The sequence below is a fragment of the Perca fluviatilis genome, chromosome 13 (genome assembly GCF_010015445.1).
Source record: "Perca fluviatilis chromosome 13, GENO_Pfluv_1.0, whole genome shotgun sequence".
Taxonomy (NCBI): domain Eukaryota; kingdom Metazoa; phylum Chordata; class Actinopteri; order Perciformes; family Percidae; genus Perca; species Perca fluviatilis.
The window spans coordinates 4,110,167-4,135,671 of NC_053124.1; the positions used below are offsets into that span (position 1 = coordinate 4,110,167).

General features: G+C 40.0%; 2 protein-coding genes across 4 annotated transcripts in view; one reads left to right on the forward strand and one right to left on the reverse strand.

The window, feature by feature from the left end:
* The window catches only part of lrrc3b (leucine rich repeat containing 3B), a 68,154-nt gene that overhangs the window by 33,156 nt on the left and 9,493 nt on the right, over nucleotides 1-25,505 (forward strand). Inside the window, exon 1 of one of the 3 annotated variants that reach the window (XM_039820184.1) lies at nucleotides 16,236-16,264. The exons of the other annotated variants lie outside the window; for them this stretch is intronic. The gene's annotated coding sequence lies outside the window, so the exon portion shown is untranslated. Of the gene's footprint in view, nucleotides 1-16,235; nucleotides 16,265-25,505 lie in introns of those variants that run through there. 3 annotated transcript variants of the gene reach the window in all.
* LOC120571302 (putative protein TPRXL) lies at nucleotides 924-15,268 on the reverse strand. Its single transcript, XM_039820186.1, has 5 exons — nucleotides 15,247-15,268; nucleotides 2,122-2,319; nucleotides 1,949-2,023; nucleotides 1,737-1,805; nucleotides 924-1,409 (listed from the first exon to the last, which is right to left on the reverse strand). Exons 1-5 carry the CDS (start codon nucleotides 15,250-15,252, stop codon nucleotides 1,230-1,232), a joined length of 528 nt encoding a protein of 175 aa, XP_039676120.1. The 5' UTR covers nucleotides 15,253-15,268; the 3' UTR covers nucleotides 924-1,229.

The following is a 25,505-nucleotide window of genomic DNA, read 5'->3' on the forward strand; positions in this document are numbered from 1 at the left end:
ATTAAACACTGATGGGAATGTGGTGTCTAATAGATTATTAGTGAATGGCAGACACAACTATTTAGAATTACCTCTTTGTCACCTTTGCTTGTGTAACATGACCAGTAAAGATGGTTGGTAACGGCCTTGATCCAAGGACGGAGGTCTTTGTTATCCTTCTTGTTGGAAATGGACACAAGTTTTTTCTTCACACCTATACCAAACATCATTCAAGGATGTACAGTATATGAAGTTAGCTACATAAAGTGAACAGAGCCCATGCAATTTTATTGAGTAAGAAAATGCAGCATTTTCTTGTCCGCATAAACCACTTACTCTTACTGACATGCCAGGGGTCAAGTTCATGCCGTATACTCCTGTAGTTGTCCCTCAGCAGTTTTCGGATGGATGGAGATCTGTCAGTGGTTATCACTTCAATATCCACTCCCCTCTCAAGTAGATAATCCAGACCCGTCTGGAAACCCAACACCTTCATGGCCACAGAGCTGCTTGCTTCGGTTACCTAGAGAATAACATTGTACAAACCATGTCCAAACTGTGTTGAAACCAATGCATGTGAGACACCCAAGTTTGTGTTTCATTACATAGTTATACACACTAATTTACCTGAACAAATTCAAAGTGTACAATCTCTTTTGTGGCATCGTCCTGAAAAGAGTACGTGCAATATTTGGCACTGAAACCTGATGTGTGAAAAAGATTCATACAGAGGTAACTACATTATATGGTTGTCATGACTTGGTATGTTGTTTAACTGCACAACTCATATGGTTATGATTTGCAGTTGAAGCATCATGCTTACCTGGGCTGTCGCATCTCGCATCACCACAGAGCTCAACTTTTTGTCCTGAGTTTGAATGCTCTACGAGGCGCTTTATTATTTGCTCATGCTGCGTTTGGTATGCTTCTTGAATAACTGGTATCAATTAGGAAGACTGAAGTGCATAAAACTGTGTTTTCTTTGGAATCGATGTGTGGAAAAGTTCAGCCCAGTCCATTATGGTGGTGTGGGTGGTGCCGGTAAAGAAGGTGGCTGCACTGATTATGAGATTGCTTGCTGGCATTCCTCTGATGTCAGGACATGAAGACCATGTTCCGGAGTGTTCATTTATGCAATTCCACTGAACTCGGATTTGGCTGGACTGAGTAATAATTGTTTTGTCTTCAATGGCAGAGCCACATGTTCTGCAGAGAGCAAATAGTTCTAATAGTTTTGACTCGTTTACAAGCTATTTTCTTTCAGACCACTTCTTTCCATTTCCACTGGCCGAGGCGGAATCAGAAAAAGAGTCTTTGCTAGATGGGGGTGTGTCGCTGGATATAGCATAACTGGTGTCCGACGGATCCTGTACAGCCATTTCCCCAAGGCTTGTGCTCATCTCCAACACATCAGAATGTTCTGTGCCTCCCTATTGGAAATTTTTAAATGTGAAAACAGATTTAATTTTTAATTTTTATCATCAAGACAAAACTGGCAGTTTTACAAAAACTTTGAAGACAAATATTGGAGTCAGTTGCGACACATCTACACTGGCTGTATGGGGAGTAGTCAAAGGCGGAGTACATGCATCAGAACCCTGCTCCTACAATTCACAATACTAATTTCAGATCAGAGGACAATATCTACAACTCTAAGGCAGATTCTGACTTTTTCAGTCATACATACAACATCAAGCATTATTAGGACATACATAGTCGGCAGCTGTGCAAAAACAAAGAAAATACATTACACTCACTTGTGACACATCTTCACTGGCTGTGCAGGGGACAGTCAAAGATGGACTAGATGCAGAAGCACTTAGGTCCTACAATTCACAAAAAAGGATGACATTCCAATGATGTTTGAGATATCTGTTTGTAGTTACAACATGATTATGACATTTATAAGGATTATCTCGACACAGCTAACTGTAATATAAATAACAAAAAGAAAAGGTATTCAACTCACTTGAGACAGAATCTGATGTCCACTGGCTGTGTGGGGGGCATTTAAAGATGGGCTAGATGCAGTGGCAGCCTGGTCCTTCAATTCACAACATAAAGTAATATAAATAACCTTGTAATAACAATACAGGAAAATGTTTGTAATAGCAAAAAGGTTACATAATTAAAACAACTTACTGTTTGTTGCCATGAAGGAGGGAGTGCTAAATATATGCCAGATAATGAAGGCTTTGTACGTTGTTTTGGGGTTTTTGTCTGTGGACTCGAAAGAAGTATTTTGAAACTGGCTGGATGACCAGATTTGCTTGACGCCTTCTTGGGAGTTGACTGTGGCACTGTAGCTAACTCTGTCTCAATGTCACTGGATGGTGTCCCCTAAATAAGTAAGAAGGAGAAGGAACATTGTAGTCAGACTCAGTGGCCAAAACCGTAACATTGAGGATGCATCTATCATAATCAGTGTTGGGAGTAAGGCAATTACAGTAATATATTAATTTTTGCTGTAACGCAGTAATATAACTCATTACTATAATTAGCCTACATGTCGGTAATATCATAAACGGGTTACAATCTCAGCAACGGTAGTTACAACATTTAGTGGTGTTTTGCGAAACATTTCTTCACAGGAAAAAAAAGTTTGAGTATTACTTCAGCCTTGGAAAGTATAAATCATAAAGACGTTACCTCCAATTTGTCTGCAGCTGGTCTTTTCGCTTTTGGAATGGCATTTGCCATCAGATACCGGGACTTGACGCTCTTTTCGGTGAAGTCGTCCTCATCAAAATGTTCGCTGCAAACACGGTAATCTCTCTCACGTAATGTTCGCAAGGGAGTTTGCACATCAAGATGAAGTGCAACCAGCCACAACTGTAAAATCTCCCGGTTGCGGAGGGGTAGACGGTGAAAGCTCAAGCTCAAATATCTCTTCATTTGGTTGCCGCAATTTGGAAAGGCACAAACTCGAACCATTTTCTCATATTAGCCCTGATCTAACTCCAAGCTCCGTCTGTCAGCTCTGTGAGCTCCTCCCTGCTTCTGCCGACAGGCAGGCTCCGCCGTTGCTAGGTCACCTATGCAAATGAGCTCCTGAACTCTTAAACTGCAGGTCTGCTCGCTTCACTGCGGTGTCAGGTTACAGCCTGTTGATACATGCTCATTACTATGGACAGGACCTTGGCAAATCGTTTTTTTGTGGAAAAAATGCATTTTGGAATATTTTATTGTATGAGATCGGCACTCGATTGGTGAGGACTTGACCGGAAAGCAGTATATAAACAGAGGTAAGGATTAACACAACTTTTATGCCTTTCTGTCACATCTACTGCCGTCAAATTCGCTGTGTTCCCTCGTAAGGAATAACTGCACATGGCTAAGCACTAGTAATGGCATTTCGAACATGTTTAGAGGCTAAAAACACGTTTAAAACTTGCCCTGTTTAAGCCTTGTTTAAGACTGTTGGGTGCAAAATCTAGCAGGAGGATAACTCTGTGTAAGCGGCACCGTTTGTTTTCGTTTTTCTCGCTACTGACAGTACTCCTGATTTACAAACAACAGAGCTACGGGTTGAAATCGACCGGAATTCTCCTTTTAATATTGATGACAACATGTTCAAATGGAAAACGAGCCATATTTCAGGAAATCAACTTGTCCATGATTCTATTGAGAGACTTCCAGCTGACAGTGGTGTCTGTAAGCATCACTGGCAGCCAGCAGGGAGACGATCCCGGCTGCCACCAGCTGGCTGTCCCGTCAGACTGAAGCTTCTGACAACATAGGAGAAAATGTGCAATTGGCACAAATTCAACACGTGAACTGGTTGCTATGGACTCGTCACTAGGCTTCCTCAGTCATTTTTATTTTAGGAGACTAGTTGACTGGAACGTTAGTTGTAGAGAAGAGTATGTTGCAGAAAAGGATACAAGATTTTTTTCTTCCGGCATAGTAATGCGGCTAAATTTAGCAAGATTTTATGTGTAGATGTTACAGTTGATGTTTCCTCGTCCACCGCTGAGGCAAACTCTGTTGGGGCAGCTGTAGAGCCAGAGTCTGAAATAACGTTAGCAAGCAGCAGCCAAAAGGGCATGAGGATAAACTATACAATGACTGAGGAAGCCTAGTGACGAGTCCATAACAACCAGTTCACGTGTTGAATTTGTTATTACCCATAGGGCCTTGCTGAATGGTTTCAATGTTTTATTGTTTTATTTCATGTGAATACTAGTTTACTAGAGGAGTAACTTAGTATTTGAAGTAATGTAGTAATCCAGGAAGTGTGCATTTAGTTTCCATACTTATTATGTTTCCACAGCAATGTTAGTGAGTAAATCTACTGAAATGGCCACCACACCATAACAGTGGAGTGTGATGCGTAAGATGAGAACGCAGAGGTTAAGGCACGTATGCCACAGCTGTAGAAAATCAACTATTATCTGTACGTCTTTGCCATGCGCAAATCAGTACAGAAGGCATCAATAAATTGTAGAGGGGGTCTTTTCCCCGATCATTTTGCAGGGTCATAGAAAAAGTATCGCTGGCGAAAAGGGAGGGTGAAGTTAAATTCTTCTAAAGAACCCAAAGCTCTTCGGGTAGCCCCTTAAATAAATAATGAGTAGTACCTAAGCTGTCATAATGTTAACGTTTCTTGAGGGTTGAAATCATCAGACAACCATTATTTTGTTATTCAGCACCCCTCGTCAAAAATAGGTTACCGCGCCTGAGTAGGAGCTGTAAGAACTACGGTACTGCGGCCAGAGGAACTTAAAAATCCCCATTAATGTATCAAGAGAACGGTCGGAACACTATGAAAAAAAGTGTTCTACGAACGTTCTGTTAGGAACTGCAAAAATCCCTCCGGTCGGAAAGCACTAATGTAGCCTACTCACAACAATCACTACTGATTGACGGCCTTTTCACCACTAAATTCACTTCTGAGACTTTTTTATGCGAGAAATTAACTGTGTAGAGTTTGAATATGGCCAGTTTAACAAAAATTGATGGCCAATTGCACATTTTATGCGATGATGTCAGAAGCTTCAGTCTGACGGGACAGCCAGCTGGTGGAAGCCGGGATCATCTCCCTGCTGGCCGCCAGTGATGCTCACAGACACCGCTGTCAGCTGGAAGTCTCTCAGAGAATCATTGACAAGTTGATTTCCTGAAATATGGCTCGTTTTCCATTTGAACATATGGTCATCAATATTAACAAGGTTTAAAATAACCCATTTTTCAAATTTGGATATCGTTTCAAAATTGAAAATCAAATGAACGAAAAAGTAGCCTACACGGGCTGTACAAAAGGCTGTCAATCAGGAGTCATAGTTGAGAGTAGGCTACATGTCGCAGAATAGCGCGGACACGCACCTCACACTGCGCGCACCACCCGGAGAAAAAAGTGAGAGAAAGAAAAAGGAGAGGTCGCAGTTCGGACGATGACTGACTACCAGGTTGAGATTGTGTGTGTCCTCGAGATCTGACCACACACAAACACACGTAGCAGAGCTACCCACACCCATGTTTCTACTGCTGCTTAATTAAATAAAACATCAAAAGAGAGAAGTTGTGTCCGTCCGTGTTTTAAACAGACACACCTAGGGCAAAGTTGGAAACCAGAATCCGCTTTAAATACAGTCCTAATCTAGTCCTCACTAACACAGGCCTAATTATAACTACACGAAAACTTCACTGTTGTTGCATTAAATGCCGTTTGTGTTTAGCCTACATCATCAGTTTCTATCATGTGAAATAAGAGGCCAAACCAGCCTGGTGGTGAAGCTGCAGACAGATTCTCAACAGTGTGATCCCCAACAGTCAGCTCCCCCTGCTGTTCATAAGGTTCCTCTGCACCCCTTTCGTTTCAGACCCTCCCACCAGCCTTTGGACCATGCCTCCTCATTTACATTGACATGTGTCAAGTCCAAATCAAAAGCCAATATTAAATTGAAATCTAAAAGCCAAATATTAAATCCAAATTAAAAGCCAATGTTAAATTGAAAATGAAAAGCCAAATATTAAATCCAAATTAAAAGCCAATGTTAAATTGAAAATGAAAAGCAAAATATTAAATCAAAATTAAAAGCCAATGTTAAATTGAAAATGAAAAGCCAAATATTAAATCAAAATTAAAAGCCAATGTTAAATTGAAAACAAAAAGCCAAATATTACATCAAAATTAAGCCAATGTTAAATTGGAATCAATTAAAGCCAATCATTAAATCCAAATGGATAAGCCAAATGGAAAATTAAAAAAATAAATAATATTTTTAATTTGATCTCGCTTCGTTTTCTCTTTGGACTTTCAATTTGTCTTTGGACTTTCAATTTGAATTATGAATAAATATTTCCTCCATAGCATAGTGCTCAAAACCAACATTAAAAACGTAATAATCTTCCCTGATCATTTAGTTTTGTTGCTAAACTGTGTGTAAAAGGAGCAGTGATGTTAAATCATCTGTTTCAGGTAACGGCACACTAGGGTACCGTCTATTTGCTGGATTGTTCCCAGGTAACCGCCGGTAGCTAATGTTAGCAGATAAGCCCGTTGACAGCAACGGTATTGTTAATATTTATGCACAATGACCAATAAAGCAAACTTGCTAAAAAAGGAACTACACGCTGTTTTCTGGTAACGTTACTGTTGACGTTCAAACAGGCCTGTGTGTGTGATTTGAGAAATATCTTTATACTTCAAGGCTATATTTATTTTATTTTTATTTTTTATTTATATATTTTATTGCCATTACCTGTTTTCCTTGTTTTCATACATAAGTTTAGTTTGCTAAATATATCAAATTTTTTAGATGAATGTGAAAAGAAGGAAATGGTTCTTTCACAACATTGCACTTTAGATATGTGTGAATTTCCTACACCAGGATTAATTTATATAGTTTATTTTATAGTGATCAATTATCAATTAAAAACTGTTGTATGTTGTAAGCAAAATGTAAAATTTTCTGTTAAAGAAAAGATAGAAAATAAATATGTGTGTTCTTTAAAGTGGTTAGAAAAAATGAATTTTCAATTAATTGAATTCAATGAAGAATCGGAAATCGGAATCGGCCTAAAAATTGTAATCAGTGCATCTCTAGTCAGTAATGCTCTTTGATAGCCTTATTGTAAAGTTGAACACATATGCACCTTAACTAACACAGTGCTGAATAAGCATTACTAAACAATGATTCATAGTTTATTACTACTCTTTGACTTAATATTCAAAATGTAAACAAGGTTTTCATTTGATTCTGAGTTTTTCCCCGGCTCAAAGATATTCTTCATGGTTGGATGGGTTATTCACTCTCTTTGCAGAAATCAACCTAAATTAAAGGCCTAATAAAATATTAAATTAAATATAAAATGATTCTCCTTTGAATCTTCTGTCACATCCAATATACTGTAGTAATTGCATTTCTATCTCTCAAGTTACACCGTTTCATGTAGCTAAACAGGCCTGGTAATATTAACTGCAGGCAAACATGTTGACATGCTAGCTTTACTTGCAGATACTCCTCTCCAAGTCCGTAAAACTCTTAAAAGGCATATCATAAAGTGACTGAAAATACAGCCAATATTAGAGGAAACACTGACAAACCTTGTGCCCTTATCAGCCAAGGTGCATATTTTTAAAACACTAAGAAGGCTCGACACAACATGAAACTTGCTCGAAGTATCATCAGGGGCTCTACACCTTAACAAAAGCATTGACAACATTGTTTGTGTACCCAGAGTTTACTAAAAAGAAAGGTTTAGAACAACTCACCGTAGCTTTTGTTGTTTCCAGCTGCTACCACCTCGGCAGTCAAAACAAGTCAATATTCGAATGCGAATGAACGGACTCCATATGAGGCTCCTTTTTCAACTATAAGGTCAATATTGTTTTTCAGTAAGGACAAAACAAGAAATAATCCGTGCATTTATATGGAACTAAGCTTTAGGAGCTTTCCATCTTTACTCTCCTCCCTGTTATGTTGCATTCGGAAATCGATTGGTTTTTTTTGTTTTGTTTTTTCCCAGTTATTTTTATTACCATTTTCCAACAGATTTATACAATTCACTTACAATATATATAATTTGTATATGTATGTATATAAACAGAAAACAAAACAAAACGTTAAAAAAAAGAAAAATCCTGCACACACTTGAAGTATTAAGTAAAAATATATCAAATCAGGCATTAGGAGGGCCGTCCAAATTTACATGTTATAATAATTAATAAAAGGTTGCCAAATTGAGTAAAATGTTTGTTCTTTTTTCCTTAAAGAATATTTCATTTTTTCCAGTTGTAAATATTGCATTACGTCTCTAAGAAGGTTTTGATGAGTAGGACGAATTTTATTTTTCCAGTTTAGTAAAATTAGACGTCTGGCTAGTAACATCACAAAACACAATACATTAATTTGTGAGCTGTTCAAATGTATGTCTGCAGGTACAACACCAAATAATGACATTACTAGATCTGCTGGGAGTCTAACATTAAAAATTGCTGACAAAGTCTCAATTATTTTAGACCAATAAAGGGTGATGTGGGTACAGTTCCAAAATGTATGTGACAATGAAGCAGGGGTATAGCCACAACGTTCACAAGAGGCGTCCACTCCCGGAAACATCCTGGAAATGTTTTTAATTCTTGGTGTCTTTTTTTCCAAATAAAGGACGCAACTAAAGAATCTATTTTGGCAAAAAATGTCTTATTAATCAAAATTGCAACACACTGAAATAAAAATAAACATTTCGGTAAAACATTCATTCTGATAACATTTATTCAGCCAGCGAGAGAGATCGAGAGATCTGTTGCTCCATTTGTTTATATAGGGTCACATAGTTTTTGCTGAAGAGGCCAGGTATTTCCTGCGTGATATTTATTCCGAGATATTTAAAACAGTCTGAAACAGCGAAGGGAAAAGGGGTGAGCGTATGTACTTGATCTTTTGCCAAAGCTGATCGGGAACAATATGCTTTTTGACAGATTAATTTTATATCCCGATACTTTACCGAAGTCCGATAGCATGGTCATAATTTTGGTAGAGACAGAGATGGATCTGAAATATATACAGTACAGGCCAAAAGTTTGGACACACCTTCTCATTCAATGCGTTTACTTTTTATTTTCATGACTATTTACATTGTAGATTCTCACTGAAGGCATCAAAACTATGAATGAACACATATAGAATTATGTACTTAACAAAAAAGTGTGAAATAACTGAAAACATGTCTTATATTTTAGATTCTTCAAAGTAGCCATCCTTTGCTTTTTTATTAATAAGGGAAAAAATTTCACTAATTAACCCTGACAAGGCACACCTGTGAAGTGAAAACCATTTCAGGTGACTACCTCATGAAGCTCATTGAGAGAACACCAAGGGTTTCCAGAGCTATCAAAAGAAGCAAAGGGTGGCTACTTTAAAGAATCTAAAATATAAGACATGTTTTCAGTTATTTCACACTTTTTTGTTAAGTACATAATTCCATATGTGTTCATTCATAGTTTTGATGCCTTCAGTGAGAATCTACAATGTAAATAGTCATGAAAATAAAGAAACACATTGAATGAGGTGTGTCTAAACTTTTGGCCTGTACTGTAGAAGCAGATCGTCGACATATAAGGATACTTTATGCTCCTTATCTCCTCTTACAATCCCCTTATAATCCCCTGTAGAGCACAGCAAAATAGCAACAGGTTCTATGACCAGTGCGAACAACAATGGAGATAAGGGGCAGCCTTGTCGTGTTGAACGGTGAAGAGGAAAAGAGCAAGAGTTCATATTATTTGTGTGGACACATGCTTTAGGTTGAGCGTAAAGCAGCTGAATTAAAGAAATGTAGTAGGGGCCAAATCCAAACCTCGACAGGGCCGAAAAGAGAAAATCCCATTCGACCCTGTTGAAGGCCTTCTCATCATCTAGTGAGACCAATATTTCGGATACTTCTTTATTTGGATTTTGAGTGTAGATAATGTTAAACAGTCGCCTGATGTTAAAAAACAACTGCCTGTCTTTAACAAATCCAGTTTGGTCTGGTGACACAACAGTTGGAAGGACCTTTTCCAAACACATGGCTAAGACCTTTGCCAAAATTTTGTTATCTACATTCAAAAGGCTTATGGGTCTATATGAACCTGGATCTAGAGGGTCCTTGCCAGATTTATGGATTAAAGAGATGCATGCATCGTATAACGTTGGAGGCAAAGAACCTGTAGTCAATGCTTCATTATAAACATTTAAAAGAAGTGTTGATCTATAAAAGCCTTGTAAAATTCAACACTGTATCCATCAGGGCCAGGGCACTTAGAGTTTTGCATACACTGTATAGCTTGTTTTATTTCTAAGTTTGAAATAGGTTTTTCTAATCATTTTTTGTTTTCTGGATTTACAGTGGGTATCTGAAGGTTATCAAAAAATTGTTCTCTTAAGTTTGGATCATTTTTGGATTCTGAAGAGTACAATTTAGAATAGAAATTCTTAAATGTGTCATTTATTATTTTGGGATTGGTTGTTGTCTGACCGAAATCTGTTCGTATCTCTGTAATTAACCTTGACGCTGCTTCTTCTTTAATTTGCCGGGCTAATAATATTTTTGTGTCGTAAATGTGTCAAGAATTTTGTCATTTCTGCTGTGTATAGTAGATTGAGTTCAGTCTGCAATGACTGCTTTCTTTTATAAAGGTCTGATGTGGGGGAATTAGCATAAACTCTGTCAATTTCCTTAAGTTCTTGGGTCATTCTTAACTCTTTTTCTCTTCGCTGTTTATTTTTCAAGCTATTCAAGCAAATAATCTGGCCCCTCATGTATGCTTTAAATGTTTCCCACAGGGTGGATCTTTTGATCTCTGGATCATCATTTGTATGCAAAAATATATCAATTTGTTTTTGCAGTTCTTCTATTACTTTATCATCCGATAAAAGAGCATTATTAAACCGCCATTTTTTGGTTGTCGGGTCATGCCCCATCTCTATGTGGAACGATACTGGACTATGATCAGATAACACAATTGCTTAGTAGTCACAATGTTTGATGTTTGTTAAATATGTATAATCAATTAAGAAGAAATCTATTCTAGAAAACGAATGGTGAACCGGAGAGAAGTAAGAATATTTCCTTGTGTTGGGAGATAAAACCCTAAATGGATCAAATAATGTATAGGTATTCATGAGTGTATGAATGTCTTTAGCACACTTTGATATGTTGGATGATTTTTGTGATGACCTATCAACTATAGGGTCTAACACCAGATTGAAATCTCCTCCAATAATCAATTTATGAGAGTCAATATTAGGTAATGCTGTAAAGAAAGAGGTAATAAAAGGCTCATCATCAACATTAGGGGCATATACACTAGCTAGAGTAACTGGTTTATTGTACAATTTTCCTGTAACAATAACATATCGTCCTCGAGGATCAGATATTATTTTTGATACTGAGAAGGGAATTGTCTTACCAATAATTATAGCTGTGCCTCTTTTACCGGGAAATTAGAATGAAATATCTGTCCAATCCATTTAGTTCGTAACCGTTTATGATCCTGATCTCTCAAGTGTGTTTCTTGTAAAAACCCGATATCCATCTCTAATTTTTTAAGGTGGGTCAATACATTTCCACGTTTAATTGGTCTGTTGAGTCCTTTACAATTCCAGAAAATAATTTTGCCCAAGTTTTTGTGACAAGACGAGTCTAAAATATTGTTTTTAGTCATAACTGTTTAGTTGGAAAAATAAAAAAATACTCAGTTTTGTTTTTTTGGACGATCTCCAATAAAAATCAAAGTTATATTCAATTGTAGTGCAGGTGAAAACACAGAACAAACCAAAATACCTAAATACAACAAACCTTGCTCCCACCCTGAACTCCCCTGAACTAGCTGCTCTGTCGTAACTACAGAGGAAGCGCGTATTCCCAAAAGAAAGGTTATGTATACACTCAGAGAGGTGTGCGAACATTTGACTTACCACTAAGCTCCTACCAAAAAAGAAAGTTAAACTAATTTCGTTTCGTTTTCCAGACCTTCTTAACCATATTTTGTCCAGTACCTATGTCTAATATAACCCAGGGTTCCTTAAATTTGAAGCAAATAAATATAAAAAATAATTAAATAAATAAAAATAACAATAATAGTAATAATTTAAAAAAATTAAATAAAAGAATTTAAATTATACGTGTTCAATTTATAGTAAAAAAATGTAAGAACAAGTAACAAAAAATAAATGAAAAATAATAATAATAATAATAATAATAATAATAAATAAATAAATAAATGGTAAAAGGATTCACATTCTTGGGGTACCTGGTTGAGAGTCCGTTACTCAGTTCGTGTAGGCCATAGCATTACCACCCACAAGTGTCCAAATTAGTGTTCTTACATTCAATGCTCCTCCAGTGATGATGATTTGTTGCTGTCAATAAACCTCTCCACTGCCCGTGGGTCGGTGAAAGACATTTTGGAACCATCGGCTGTAATCTCCAGCTTGGCAGGGAAAAACATTCTGCACTTGATTCCAGCGTCACATAGTTTGGCTTTCACTTGATTAAAGGCTGCTCGTTGTCGTCTTACCTCTGGGCTCATATCGGGGAAGATATGGACCTGTGCTCCCTCGAAGGACAGCTTACCTTTGGTCCGGGACAACGACATGATCTTTTCTTTATCCGAGTAGTAGTGAAGGCGGGCGATTATGGGTCGGGGTCGTTCACCATTACGTGGTTTTGGGGCAAGGCTTCTCTGGGCATGATCAACGAGGATGGGGCCGTTAAAGTTTTCTTCACCAAGCACTTTAGACAGAAACTTGGCCACAAACGCGGTTGGCGTGTTGTTTTTGGACCCCTCTGGGATGTTTAGTATCCTGATGTCTTGGTGGCGGCTCCTGTTCTCCAAATTGATGTATTTTTCCTGAAGTTTCTTAAGATCAGCAGCAAGAGATTGGTAAGAATTCTCTAGAGTCGTGAGCCTGTCAGAAGTGTCGCTGAGGGACTGCTCAATGCCCGTCTGTATGTTAGCTGTTTCTGCCTGCATTGAAAACAGTCTCTCAACTTTTTCCGTTAGCTCGTCACGAATAGTTTTCATGTCCGCTTTGGTTGTTTCCCGCAAGGATGAGATCTTGTCGCGTATTTCTTTGCCAAGGCCCTCTATTTCTGTTTTAAGAAATGATCGCATGGTGTCCCCGTACGAGTTGAATTCCGATCTCAGCTCGGCACGCAAACTGCCTAGTGAGATTGGGCATTCTCCTGTTAGCCCCGCCGGCTCCGCTAGCTTTAGCACCTTCACTTTTTCCTGCGGTGGCGGCGTGAGGCTCAACCTCCCGAGTCGTCTGCATGTATTGTCTGCCTTTCCTCTGAGACGTTTTGATATCACGGACGCTGTGGCTCAGTTTGTTTGAAATTAGCTGGTCTGGAAACTAAAACTTAATATAATTTACACGGAGCTGGTCACTTGTTCTGCTTACGCCATGCGACCGGAAGCGGAAGTCCGGAAATCGATTGTTTTTGACTGATAAAATGGCTGCGGCCGGAAACAACAAGAGCTACGAGAGTGAGTTGTTCAAAACCTTTTTTTTAGTAAACTCTGGGTACACAAACAATGTTGTCAATGCTTTCGTTAAGGTGTAGAGCTCCTAGTGATACTTCGAGGAAAGTTTCATGTTGTGTCGAGCCTTCTTAGTGTTTTAAAAATAACTATTTTGAGGCTAGCATAAAAGTGCCCCTACCACTCCAATTCAAAAGGCTATTTGACCAAAAAACGAAAATACGGTGAATCTTAAAAGTGGCGATTCCATCCTAAATATGCTTTTAAACGAAAGTTTGACTCAAGTACATTCACAAAAAGACCCTGGGTTGCATTTTGGCAAGAGTTACGCTTTAAATTGAAATCATTAGCGTTAGCTTTTTAAGGGTTTGATTTTATTTATTGGGATCTCATTAGCTGGTGCCGTAGCCACAGCTATTCTTCCTGGAGTCCACCCACAACTTGTGCAGCTATACAGTGACGTGCATCAAAAAACAACCACCAAAAAACAACATTCAATACATCACATCAGGGTAGCTGTAATAAGTGGTGTGACGAAATTCAAAGTGTAAATATATTATAGTTATGCCAAAAGTGTAGCTAGCTAGCTGCGATCTTTACCCATAGGATTGAAGGAACACTAGCAGCAAATGAAACCCCTCAAATTCACAAAAATGCATTAAATTGAAATCAGACACAAGCGTTAGCTTTTTAAGACCTTAGGGTAGCTGTAATATAAGTGGCGTGATTAAATTCAAACTGTAAATATACTATAGTTATGCCGGCAGCCGACGGCCGGCCAGCTCCGCGGAGCCCCGAGCCCCGGTAGTCCAGTAACCCAGACTTAAACCTAGTTTAGTCTAGTGACTTAAACCTCCTCAAACCCATCACCAAATCAACCCACCGAACTTTGGGGGACCGAGCCTTTGCAATAGCTGCCCCCACTCTCTGGAACTCACTCCCCATCCACATCAGAAACTCGGACTCACTGAACACCTATAAAAAACTGCTCAAAACTCATTTGTTTCAATTGGCCTATCCATAATTTACAATAATCACTCATCTTGTTTGTTTCTTTCTTTCTTTCTTTTGTTTGTAAAGCGTCTTTGAGTTTCATGTAAAGCGCTATATAAAACTTATGTATTATTATTATTATTATATTATAATATAATAATATTATATTATATTTCAAGTTAATATTTATGAAGACAAGCTAGCTAGGTGTTTCGTTAGCTGTGACTGTCCCTTCAATCCTAGCTACAAATCACGGATAGTTAGCTTCCTTTCCGCCTTAATTCGAGTATATTTACAGTTTGAATTTCGTCACGCCACTTACACAACATCTAACTATGTCTTATAAACCTAACAACGGTGTCCAATTTCAAGTTAATATTTGTGAAGACTAGCTAGCTAGGTGTTTCGTTAGCTGTGACTGTCCCTTCAATCCTAGCTACAAATCACGGATAGTTAGCTTCCTTTTCGCCTTAATTCGAGTATATTTACAGTTTGAATTTCGTCACGCCACTTACACAACATCTAACTAAATGTCTTATAAAGCTAACAACGGTGTCCGATTTCAAGTTAATTAATTTTTGTGAATTCCAGAGGAATTCTAAGAGGAGGCTAGCTAGCTCTCATTGATAGAGCTCCATCCAGCCACAGGCTCTATCAATGAGACTCACGGACAAGCGGCGTTTATTTCCCCAATCGTTTGTTTAAATAACTCAACACATTATAATTACACACATTAAAATAGTAACTGGAACCTGTGGTAAAAATGCTGGCGTAACAAGCTCGCTGACCGCGCTTTCACTCACATACATTAGGCATTTAGCTACCAGGAAGAGGGGAGTTGGAGGCCCTGGAGCTCTGTCAGAGCAGCGGCGTTTCGTAGTCCATTAGCCCAAAACGGTGACGGTATGGAGTGCTGTGGGTTGCCAGCCGTTGCCAGCCGTGACTGAGCTCCATCTACCTCACAGCAGGCCGGGGTCTGTGAAGGAAGGCAGGCCAGGCGGCGAGGCAGCTACACAGGCAGCACCAGCCTCTGAACTCCAACACACAGAGGGACAAAATTTGCAATTAGACATCGATTTTCGTAAAACGGCCCGTATTTGACCTCTACATAGTTGATTTCTCGCATAAAAAAGTCTCAGAAGTGAATTTAATGGTAAAATAGCATATGAACAATGTATACAATTTCTAAGATCTGCACGACCTAGATTCAGAAGACAGTCAGTTGTGTAGCCTATGCAAATGTTGGGGCGTGACAAACAGACTAGAGCCAAATGAGGAGGAGCCGCAATAGTTGACGTCAACTATGAGGCTTGTTGAGATTCGCCCGTTTTCAGAGGCAGTTTCAAACAGTGAGATTTGCAGAGAAAAGAGGTGTCAATGGGATTTAGAGGTTCTATGTATGTCCTAGTTACCCACTAAACTGTCATTATTCAACTATGTAAAATCAGTTTTGCATTCTATCACCCCTTTAAAAATATATAAAACAACATCAGTAATATCTGATGTGATAGGATGTCGAATTCCTACTGACCCGATTGTTTTGTTACTTAATGACGACTCCAAATTACATCTGCTTGGGAGACAAAATAAAGTTTGGTTAGCTGCCTCAACCGTGACCAAGAAAATGATAGCTCAAAGCTGGCTCCCCCCCCCCACTCGCTTTGTATAAAACAGTGGTTGGCATATTTATGCTTGAGCTCTCTACAGCAAGGATTAACAAAGCCAAATCATCTACTATAGACTTATGGAAAGGTGCAGCAGCACAGGTATCAGTATAATGACCTCAGCATCACAAGAAGTAGAGGAGGGCAACTAAGCAAGGTGTGATTTCTGTTTTTGTTTATTTGTTTGTTTTTTCTTTCTTTTCCTTGAGACCGCGGAGGGTGGGAGAGGGGGGTTGTTATTGTTCAAGTGTGTTTGTCTTAGGGCTGAAACGATTCCTTGAATAACTCGGATAATTCGATTACAAAAAACCCTCGATGCAAAATGACTTGCCTCAAAGCTTCGTTAAATCAATGTTACCAATGTTGTATCGCTCACGGACGGTGTTTCCGCATAGATCATTATTACTGTCGCACAGACGCTGCTCAGTCTGCTGCTGGCAACCGCTGGCGACACATGCTAGAGCGTAAATAGCGAGGGGCTAAGAGAAGAGACAGGCTGGGGAAAACGACAGAAAGTGTCCAAAGTTTGGAATCAGTTCAAACGTAATTAAAACTAAAACTCTGTACCGTGTGTCTACTGCAAAATCGAGCTAGCTTACCACAATAATAGAACGACGTCAGTGCTTCAGCGTCTCAACAGAAAACATTGAGTCTAACTTTCCTCCATTCCACGAAGCGGACCGACTAAAGTAAATCACAGAGTCGTATGGACGATGACACTACACCAAACACAACAACTACCAAAAACAAAGACAAGAAAATACGTAGTGGTGACCACGATCTGATCTAAAGAGCTGGCGTGTTGACTCTCTCTCTCTCTCTCTCTCTCTCTCTCTCTCTCTCTCTCTCTGCGGAGAAACAGATGATCAGCGATCTAATAGCATAAGTGTAACAGAGCTGAGTGACATTATAATCAAATATATAAATGAAAATAGGTTGAGCATAACTAATATTTACATATAGGCATATATACAGATCAGTGTCAGGTTGAAACTTGTAGTTCTGAAAGTTAAGTTGCACAACTTAATGTAATATTTATGTGTAATGTTTAATGTATGCCTTAGTTTGAGGTTGATATCATTTGAAAAAATAAATTCTTTAAAAACAATGTAATATATGGCACTTAAATGCACTTAATGTTTAGTTTTTTGAGAGATGATATTGTAAGCAATGTAAATACAAATGTTGCTTTTTCTGAAAATTTAACAAAACTATTTTTAATTATTGCTCTTCAATAAAACAAAAGTATTTCTTATTCGATTACTAGATTAATCGATGGAATAATCGGTAGAATACTCGATTACTAAAATAATTGATAGCTGCAGCCCTAATAAATACCTCTTTTTTTGAGTAAAAGCAAAATGCTTGATCATTTTACAGCCACATAATTTTCGTTATGCATTATTTGTTTTGGTTGTTTAAAAAAATTATCCAATTAATCGATCGATAAAGTGCTAGATTAATCGATTACAAAAAGAATCGATAGCTGCAGCCCTAGTTTGTCTGTACACATACACATGCATATGCATTAGTATACACACACACATGTAAACAGCTTTGTAAGGATTATAAACAGTAACTATAGGGCAATGCAAAATATGCTGGACTAAATACAGAATTATTAATATAACAGGTTGCTTATATACAGTATCTGAGGTAGATGGATAAATACAGTGTAATTTACTATGGACTGCTGTTAAGTGTTCATCATAGTAACGGCATGTTGCAAGGAACTGTCCCTGTGTCTGGTTGTTTTGCAAACAGTGGTCTGTTGCGCCTACCAGAGTGTGAGAAGCTGAAACACGGTGTGTCCAGGTTGTGTCGTTGTGTCCAGGGTGTGTTGTTGTGTCCAGGTTTGTGATGTGTTCAGGGTGTGTTGTTGTGTCCATGGTGTGATCTTGTGTTCAGGGTGTGATGTTGTGTCGAGGTTGTGTCCAGGGTGTGATCTTGTATCCGGGGTGTGATGTTGTGTCCAGGATGTGATGTTGTGTCCAGGGTGTGATGGGTCTGCAGTGCTGCTTCCTGACTTCCCATTTCCTGACTCTGGAGGAGTTAACCAAAGATCCTCTATACTAAAGATAGCACATTTCAAGCAGCGGCAATGTTATGAAACGGTACACACTTCCTGTCTCCTAAATGGGCGTGGCCTCACTTTGAAAGTGTAGCGAGCGTTGTGTGGATGAACGAAAAGTTTATTAAATTAAATTTATTAGTATTTTCTTTTGCTAACGTTAAGATATTTACACAGCTAAAAGACATATTTAGCATCACAGAGATTAGTTTTGTTAGGGCGTTTACGAATGTTAGTTGATGTTAACTTGTCACTGTTACCTGATCTTGTGAGAGTTTGGTCCTGAAACAGGTCTCAAACAAAGTTAATTTTCTCCTGATGTGTCAGTCTGAAAAATGCCATTTTAGTGTCAAAATGCTCTCGAGATATGTGGCTTGTGAAAAATGGCCCCAATATTTACTTTAGTGACTATGGGGTCATAATCCGTGTTCATGTTCACTTCTCCCATTGGAATCAATACACTCTGGACCTGTTGCTAGTCTCCTAAAGAGGCATGGCAGTTGCGTAGCCTACGTGACACAGATACAGGAAACTACTGAGTTGGGGCGTCTCGGTTCTAAACCGTCTCTGGCATAACTCCTGGATGGAGGGCAGAGTGGTCCCAGTGATTTTCTCTGCCATCCTGACTGTCCGTTGCACTCTGTTCCTGTCCTGTTTGGTAGCCCATCCGAACCATACAGTGATAGATGTGCAGAGAACAGACTGGATGATTGCGGAGTACATTTGTTTCAGCAGCTCCTGAGGCAGGTTGAACTTCCTGAGCTGGCGCAGGAAACTCATCCTCTGCTGGGCCGCGTCATGGATGGACATTTTAGCACCACCAGTTGGAGGGGATTTTTTTGTAATTGATTTCAGACACCTAGTCTTTATTTAAAGCTCTGTCCCACTGATGCCTCTGTGTGCTTTGCATTGTTAAAGACAATGGTCGCACTGCAATATACACCTGATTTTGAGGGGATTCTGTAGGCTGACTCTGACACTCGATGAAATATAAATAATAGAAAGAGCTGATTCTCATTTTCTCAAATAATGGGCTGTTTCATTGACACTCCCACCGCTGCACAACCCTGCAGCAAATCGCCAGATTGCTGTTTCCCTAGCTAAACGCAGCTTAACAGGTTTATTGCTTATGCAGAGCATGTCAGTTTCATCCTCAGGCACATTTAGCTATCACACTGATGCGTACTGCGCCGAGTCCAACCGAACCGTGCGGAAGCGTACTGTGCCCAGGCATCACACAAAGTAATCACACCAGTCAAACAAACTGGACTTTGGGGTCAAATGTGGCCAGGCACGGTTTAACTGGGAAACATGTGAGTATGCCCTTATTTTTCTCTGTGTGGGGTGCCTTTGGGCCCCGGGGTGTGTAACCCCCAGCCAATAACAGCATTCTCATACTCCACTGCCCCCTTTGCCCCTCAGCGTCTCATATCAACGCACACATTTAACTGACACAGAAACAGACAGGATGAAGCTCTGCATTCACTCATAATCCGGCATTGCTGCACCTTCCCACGGAGGTGTGTGTGTGTGTGTTTATTTGTGCCAACTACCCATTTGGCACTCGATAAGTGTGAACATTGTTTATTAATGCTTATCATTGCGCATTAGTCAATAACCAGTTCAGACTGGCATTCTAATAAATGGTAGATGCTTTTGCAGGATGTGTACATTTTATCCATAGATACCATCCACATAAATAGATTCCCATAGGCAGGGAAAACCCTGAGTGTATACTTTCTTCCTCAGACCAAACTACTCCTCGTCCACTAGTGACTAGTTCAAGCATCTGTTTACAGCAAGCCTAGATGGTAAAAAATGCTTACTAATCGCTCTAAGTTTGTTTAGAAGGCTGAAAGGGACCACGTCTGAAAACGTTGGTTTTCCTCCTTGGTGCGGTTCGTCTTGTAAGGTTTGAATGCAGCAATCGCACTTGGTTGTGCACCAAAAGTGGACCAAACTAACTTTCAAATGAATTCTGGAGCGGTTTGGTTGTGGTGAGAACGTGATCCGACCTCACTACTGTATGTGTACTCCAAAAGTCTGAGCTAAATGTCTACTGTAGTCAGGTGTGCTTTGCAATCTATGATGTGGCAGAACATGCAAACTGTAGCAGCTTGCAGTGTTTCTCACACAGAAATAGACTGCAGTCAAGCTCGCTATCGTATCATATATATATATATATATGTGTATGTGTCCAGAACACAGGACCTTCTTCCTGTATTTACTTTCTTGCTCCCGCCGAGACACATATGACCAATAAGTAATAGTAGTGATGCATTTTGGTACGCTTGGATTTTTCTCTGTGTGACACAAAACCAAACCAAGGGGAAATACAGTGTTTCTCAAATGAGGGTACGTGTACCCCTAGGGGTACTTTGGAGGACTGCAGGGGGTACGTGAGATATTTAACAAAAATGTTTAATAGTTACAAGGCTGTTATATAGACATTTTTTTTCTACCAAAAATGTCACATTTGTGTCACCTTCTTTGGACCTAATCTTGCCATCCTTCCTATACTGTCCTACTTTCGCTTTTTTCTTCTTATGTCACTGTTTTTGAAGTTTTTGATACTATTTTGACCTATTCTTGCCTTACTTCCTTCCTTCTTTCTACCATATTTTTCCAAGTTTTTGTCTCTTTTTCTCATTAATGCTAATTCAGTTACAAGGCTGTTGTTTAGTAAATCTATCGCTGACAGCGCTGTACTGTTCCTGTTTATATACACTTTTTTTTCTACCTAAAATGATTAGGTCAGGGGGTACATTTTTGAAAAAGGTTTGAGAACCACTGCCCTAAGATATATCTCCCCAATGGTGCTGATCTTATAGCAGAAGGATGCTATTGCCCACCATTAGCGTCACATGAAGCTGTAAGACTGCTTCAGACGTCTTGCATAAGTTATCAGACAAGCATTATGTTTTATTGGGAGATTTAAATTGGGACTGGCTCTCGACGTCCTCAAAAGCACTTAAGGACCTCTGCAACGCTCCAAATCTGTCGCAACTGATTAACTCCAACTCAGAAAACTTGCTTGATGCTATTTTTGCACATTTTCCACATAAATACTCTGCAGTTGAAATACTTAGTAATATTAGTGATCAATACCTGTGTTTGAAATTACAAACGACCAAGCCTTTTTGCATGATCCATAGTGACTTGGACCTTGTTTGTGAAATGGCAGATGTTAACTTGGCATGTATTATTTTTAAAACAACCTTCTAGGCTCTAATTGATAAGCATGCATCTCAGAGAATATTTAGAGTCAGTGGTTAAGATAACCAATGGTATAATGAATCTCATCCTCTATCAGAGAAAGAGATAAGGCATGTACCAAGGATGAACAAAGTAATGATGCCAGGGACTGGGTTAAGTTAGGAAACAAATGCAATACATTTATTATGAAAAAATGAGTGAGTGAAAAAGTGAGTACTATGTAAACGAAATAAACACTTATTCATACACTCAGCCATCTAACTGTTAACCCTATGAACTTTTCAATAGAATTGGTCTGAAAGTGGCTACATTGGTATGTTTGCTTATTGTGATGTCATTTCTGGAGTATCTTCAAATGCTTCATATCCCTAAAATCAGTACAACCTAAGCTTAAAGGTTATGTAAGCCAGAAAACCATAATATGTAATAAAAGTGTTAAAATGGTGTCATAAATAAAATGAAATAAAAATCTGATGTTTTCATCATATTTTACTAAATAAAAACACAAAACATATTGATCCAAAAGATTTCGCAATGTAGAAACATGAACAAGTTATATTCCTTAACACACCAGATAGCTAGTGAGCCAGCAAGCTAACATTAGCCAGCAGCTAAAACCACACTATCACAATATATTTCACATGTCAATTTCACCTTTTGGATGGTTTCAACACCGGCCGGACGGGGTTTGTTGTAACGGTAGCTAGCTACTCAACGAGGCTGAGAGACGGGTGTGGGTGGGGATTGCCGGGGACGGCGATGACGTTCGATGGCCATTGTGCAGCAGCAGAACATCTCCAAGCTGCCCGGAATGATCTCCCCCTTCACTTTTCTGTAATCTTATCTTCGTTTTTCGGTGGGAATGTTGTTCCACTGGTAGAACGTATTGGCTTAAGGGGGAGGAATGTAATATGGGAGATGTTATATATGTCATATTGGAGTTTGTCCCTAGGTGGCAGTAGTGGTTCATCTGGGCGCATGGGGGAGGTGTGTGGCTCAATGCTGTTCTGCAGTAGTTGTATTAAGAGACCGCCAAGCTTGTGTAATGTCCACCCAAGTGTTCATTAAATCCAGATAACATCCACCCCAACTGTCCGCCTTTCCTTTCCATTATCAAGGATATTACATCTGGCATCGAAGAAATCGCTGAGCTCGGATGAAGTTGTTAACGACAACGAGAAGAAGTTTTGGAGCTCGGCTAATGTTGGATGGCGAGGAAGCTAATGCTAACCAAGGCCTCGGGATGGCTAATGCTATGGTAGGAACACTTACAGCTTTTGACAGTCAATCCCAAACTTGGGAGGAATACGTCGAGGTCTTGGGACATTTTTTCGTTGCAAATGGGATCGAGGATGAGGAGAAGAAGCGGACAATATTGTTAAGCTCTGTCGGCAGTCGGACGTACAGCTTAATGAGAAACTTGTTGAGTCCGAACAAGCCTGGCGAAAAGTCATATGGGGATTTGACTGACCTTCTTCAGTCACATTTTAAGCCGAAGGCCAGTGAAATTGTCCAACGATTCAAGTTTAACTTTAGGACTAGAGCAGCGAAGGAAACTGTGATGGAGTATGTGGCGGTGCTACGGGAGCTCGCTCAACACTGCAACTACGGATATAAGCTGAAGGAGATGCTACGCGACAGGCTATTGTGTGGCATAGCAGACGATCGTATGCAGATTGTTGGCGGAGCCTGAGCTCACATTTGAAAAAGCCTTGAAAGTGGCACTGGCCATGGAGACTGCAAATAGAGATGTGCTTGATCTGCAAACGGTGGATGGCACTGTGAGTAAAGCTGCACCCCAACTGCTAGTGTATAATGTGGAGTCAAACTTTAAAGGGCAAGGAAAAGCGACACCATTGACATGTTACAGGTGTGGGGGTGAACATATGGCAAGAGACTGTCGTTTTGTCAATGAAAAATGTCATGGCTGTGGAAAAAAAGGATGTGAAGAGAGTGTGCAATCCTTGCTGCCTGCTGACCAGCAGCTTATGGGGGGAAGGAAGCACAAGCAGTCTGTGAAAAGTTCCAGAAGTGATCAAAAGCAGTCTGTGCATCACATAAGTGAATCTCCGGAGAATGTCACTAGTGATGAAGATGTATTTACTGTGTACACCCTAAGAGAGCCAAAAATAACAAAAGTGGACGCCATTACGGCACAGCTTAACATAAATGAGAACATTGTTGAGTTTGAAGTGGATAATGGCTGTAGTGTGATGATTTTGTCAAAGACAGAATATACAAAGTTCCGAACAGCAGGGTGCACACAAAAGTTGCAGGACTGCTCAGTGACTTTGAAAACCTATATTGGTGAAAAAGTACCGATGCAGATGTTACTGTGAAATACAAAGACCAAGTCAAGCAGCTACCAGTAGTGGTCGTGACCGTTAGCCAGGGCAAGGATGAAGGAGCTGGGAATGAACTGTGTCCTGATAAACAAGATAGAGCAGCCAGAACTGACACTGCAGGCTGTGCTAAGGCAGAATGAACAGGTTTTCAAGGAGGAACTGAGAACCTGAAGAGGCCTGCCAGCGAAAATGTACGTGAAAGAAGGCGTGGCTCCAAAGGCCAGTGCCCTATGCGATGAGGAAGAAGGTGGAGATGGAGTTGGAGAGACTCACAAACCAAGGGATTATTGAGCCAGTGAAGTTCTCTGAGTCGGCCGCACAGATTGTCCCTGTGTTAAAACCTGATGATTCGGTGTGCATCTGTGGAGACTACAAACTCACGGTCAACCAAGTGTCGAAGCTCGAGCAGTACCCAATACTGAAATTGGTTTGAGAAGTTGTCAGGTGGCGAAAAGTTCAGTAAACTAGACCTGAGCCATGTGTATCAGCAAGTGATACTTGATGAGTCATCCAAGCAATATGTCACTATTAATACACACAAAGGTCTGTTTCAATTGAATCGTCTTCCATTTGGGGTCTCCTCCAGCCCAGCCATATTCCAACAACTGATGGAGAGTCTGGTGGCCAGCATCCTGAATGTGGCTGTCTATTTTGATGACATTTTGCTGTCGGGCCAGAGCGACCACCTTGCAATATTGAACCAGGTGTTAACACGGCTGCAGGAAGCTTGTCTACATCACAGGCACATCGGCATCACTAGAATGAAAGTTTTAGCGCGAAGCTACTTCTGGTGGCCAAAGTTGGATGCAGACATTGAAGTTGTAGCTAAAAGATGTGTCACATGCCAAGAACACCTCATCTCGCTAGTTCCAGCACCACTTCATCCCTGGGAGTGGCTGAGCAAACCGTGGCAAAGGTTACACATTGACTATGTGGGACCTTTTATGGGACACATGTTTTTGATCTTGATGGACACTCATTCCAAATGGATGGATGCTTACCCTGTAACGACCGCAACGTCAACCATCACGATTGAATGTCTAAGGAAGAGTTTTAGCAATGATGGCATTCCAGAGACAATTGTGTCAGATAATGGCTCATGTTTTGTGAGTGCGGAGTTCGGAGAATTCATGCAGCAAAATGGGATGGAACACATCACTTCTGCTCCTTATCATGCTTGGTTGTGCTGAGCGCGCAGTCCAGACATTCAAGTCAATGATGAAGAAGGCAGGTGACGGAAGCCTGACCACTAAAGTGTCAAGAGTGCCGTTTAGTTACCACATTACACCATAGTCCACCAAGTTAAGATCAGCGTTGGACCTGATTCATCCGGACCGCAGAATGAAGGTGAAATGGAAACAGAGCATTCAAAAGAAACAAAATGACAAACAAGTTTCAGGGAGAAGTTTCTAGGAGGGAGACGCAGTGATCACAAGGAATTTCAGTCATGGACCTAAGTGGATCCCCGGGTTCATTACCAAGATAACTGGTCCTGTCTCCTACAAGGTCATGCTAGGAGATGGCAGCATTGTGCGCAGACACGTTGACCAGATATTGGCAAGTTATGACGACAAAGACTTGGGGAAACCAAAGTTTGTGGACCCCCTGGGGCTGCCTGAATCTTCAGCAGCAGCTTCAGCAGCAGCAGCGAGTTCCATTCCTGAGGGAAAAAGCTGTGTTCCAGAAGAAGAAACTCGGTGTGGCAGAACAAGCTGCAGAAAATGCCAAACCAGCCGTAATGGACATTCATTCTCCAGGTACTCCAA

What these genes read in the sequence shown, in the direction of transcription:
- LOC120571302 (XM_039820186.1), bottom strand. An exon ending in CTCCTTCATGGCAACAAACA is followed by an intron (nt 2,024 to 2,121) that starts GTAAGTTGTTTT and finishes TGTGAATTGAAG; the next exon opens with GACCAGGCTGCCACTGCATC. An exon ending in CCAGTGAAGATGTGTCACAA is followed by an intron (nt 1,410 to 1,736) that starts GTGAGTGTAATG and finishes AATTTCCAATAG; the next exon opens with GGAGGCACAGAACATTCTGA.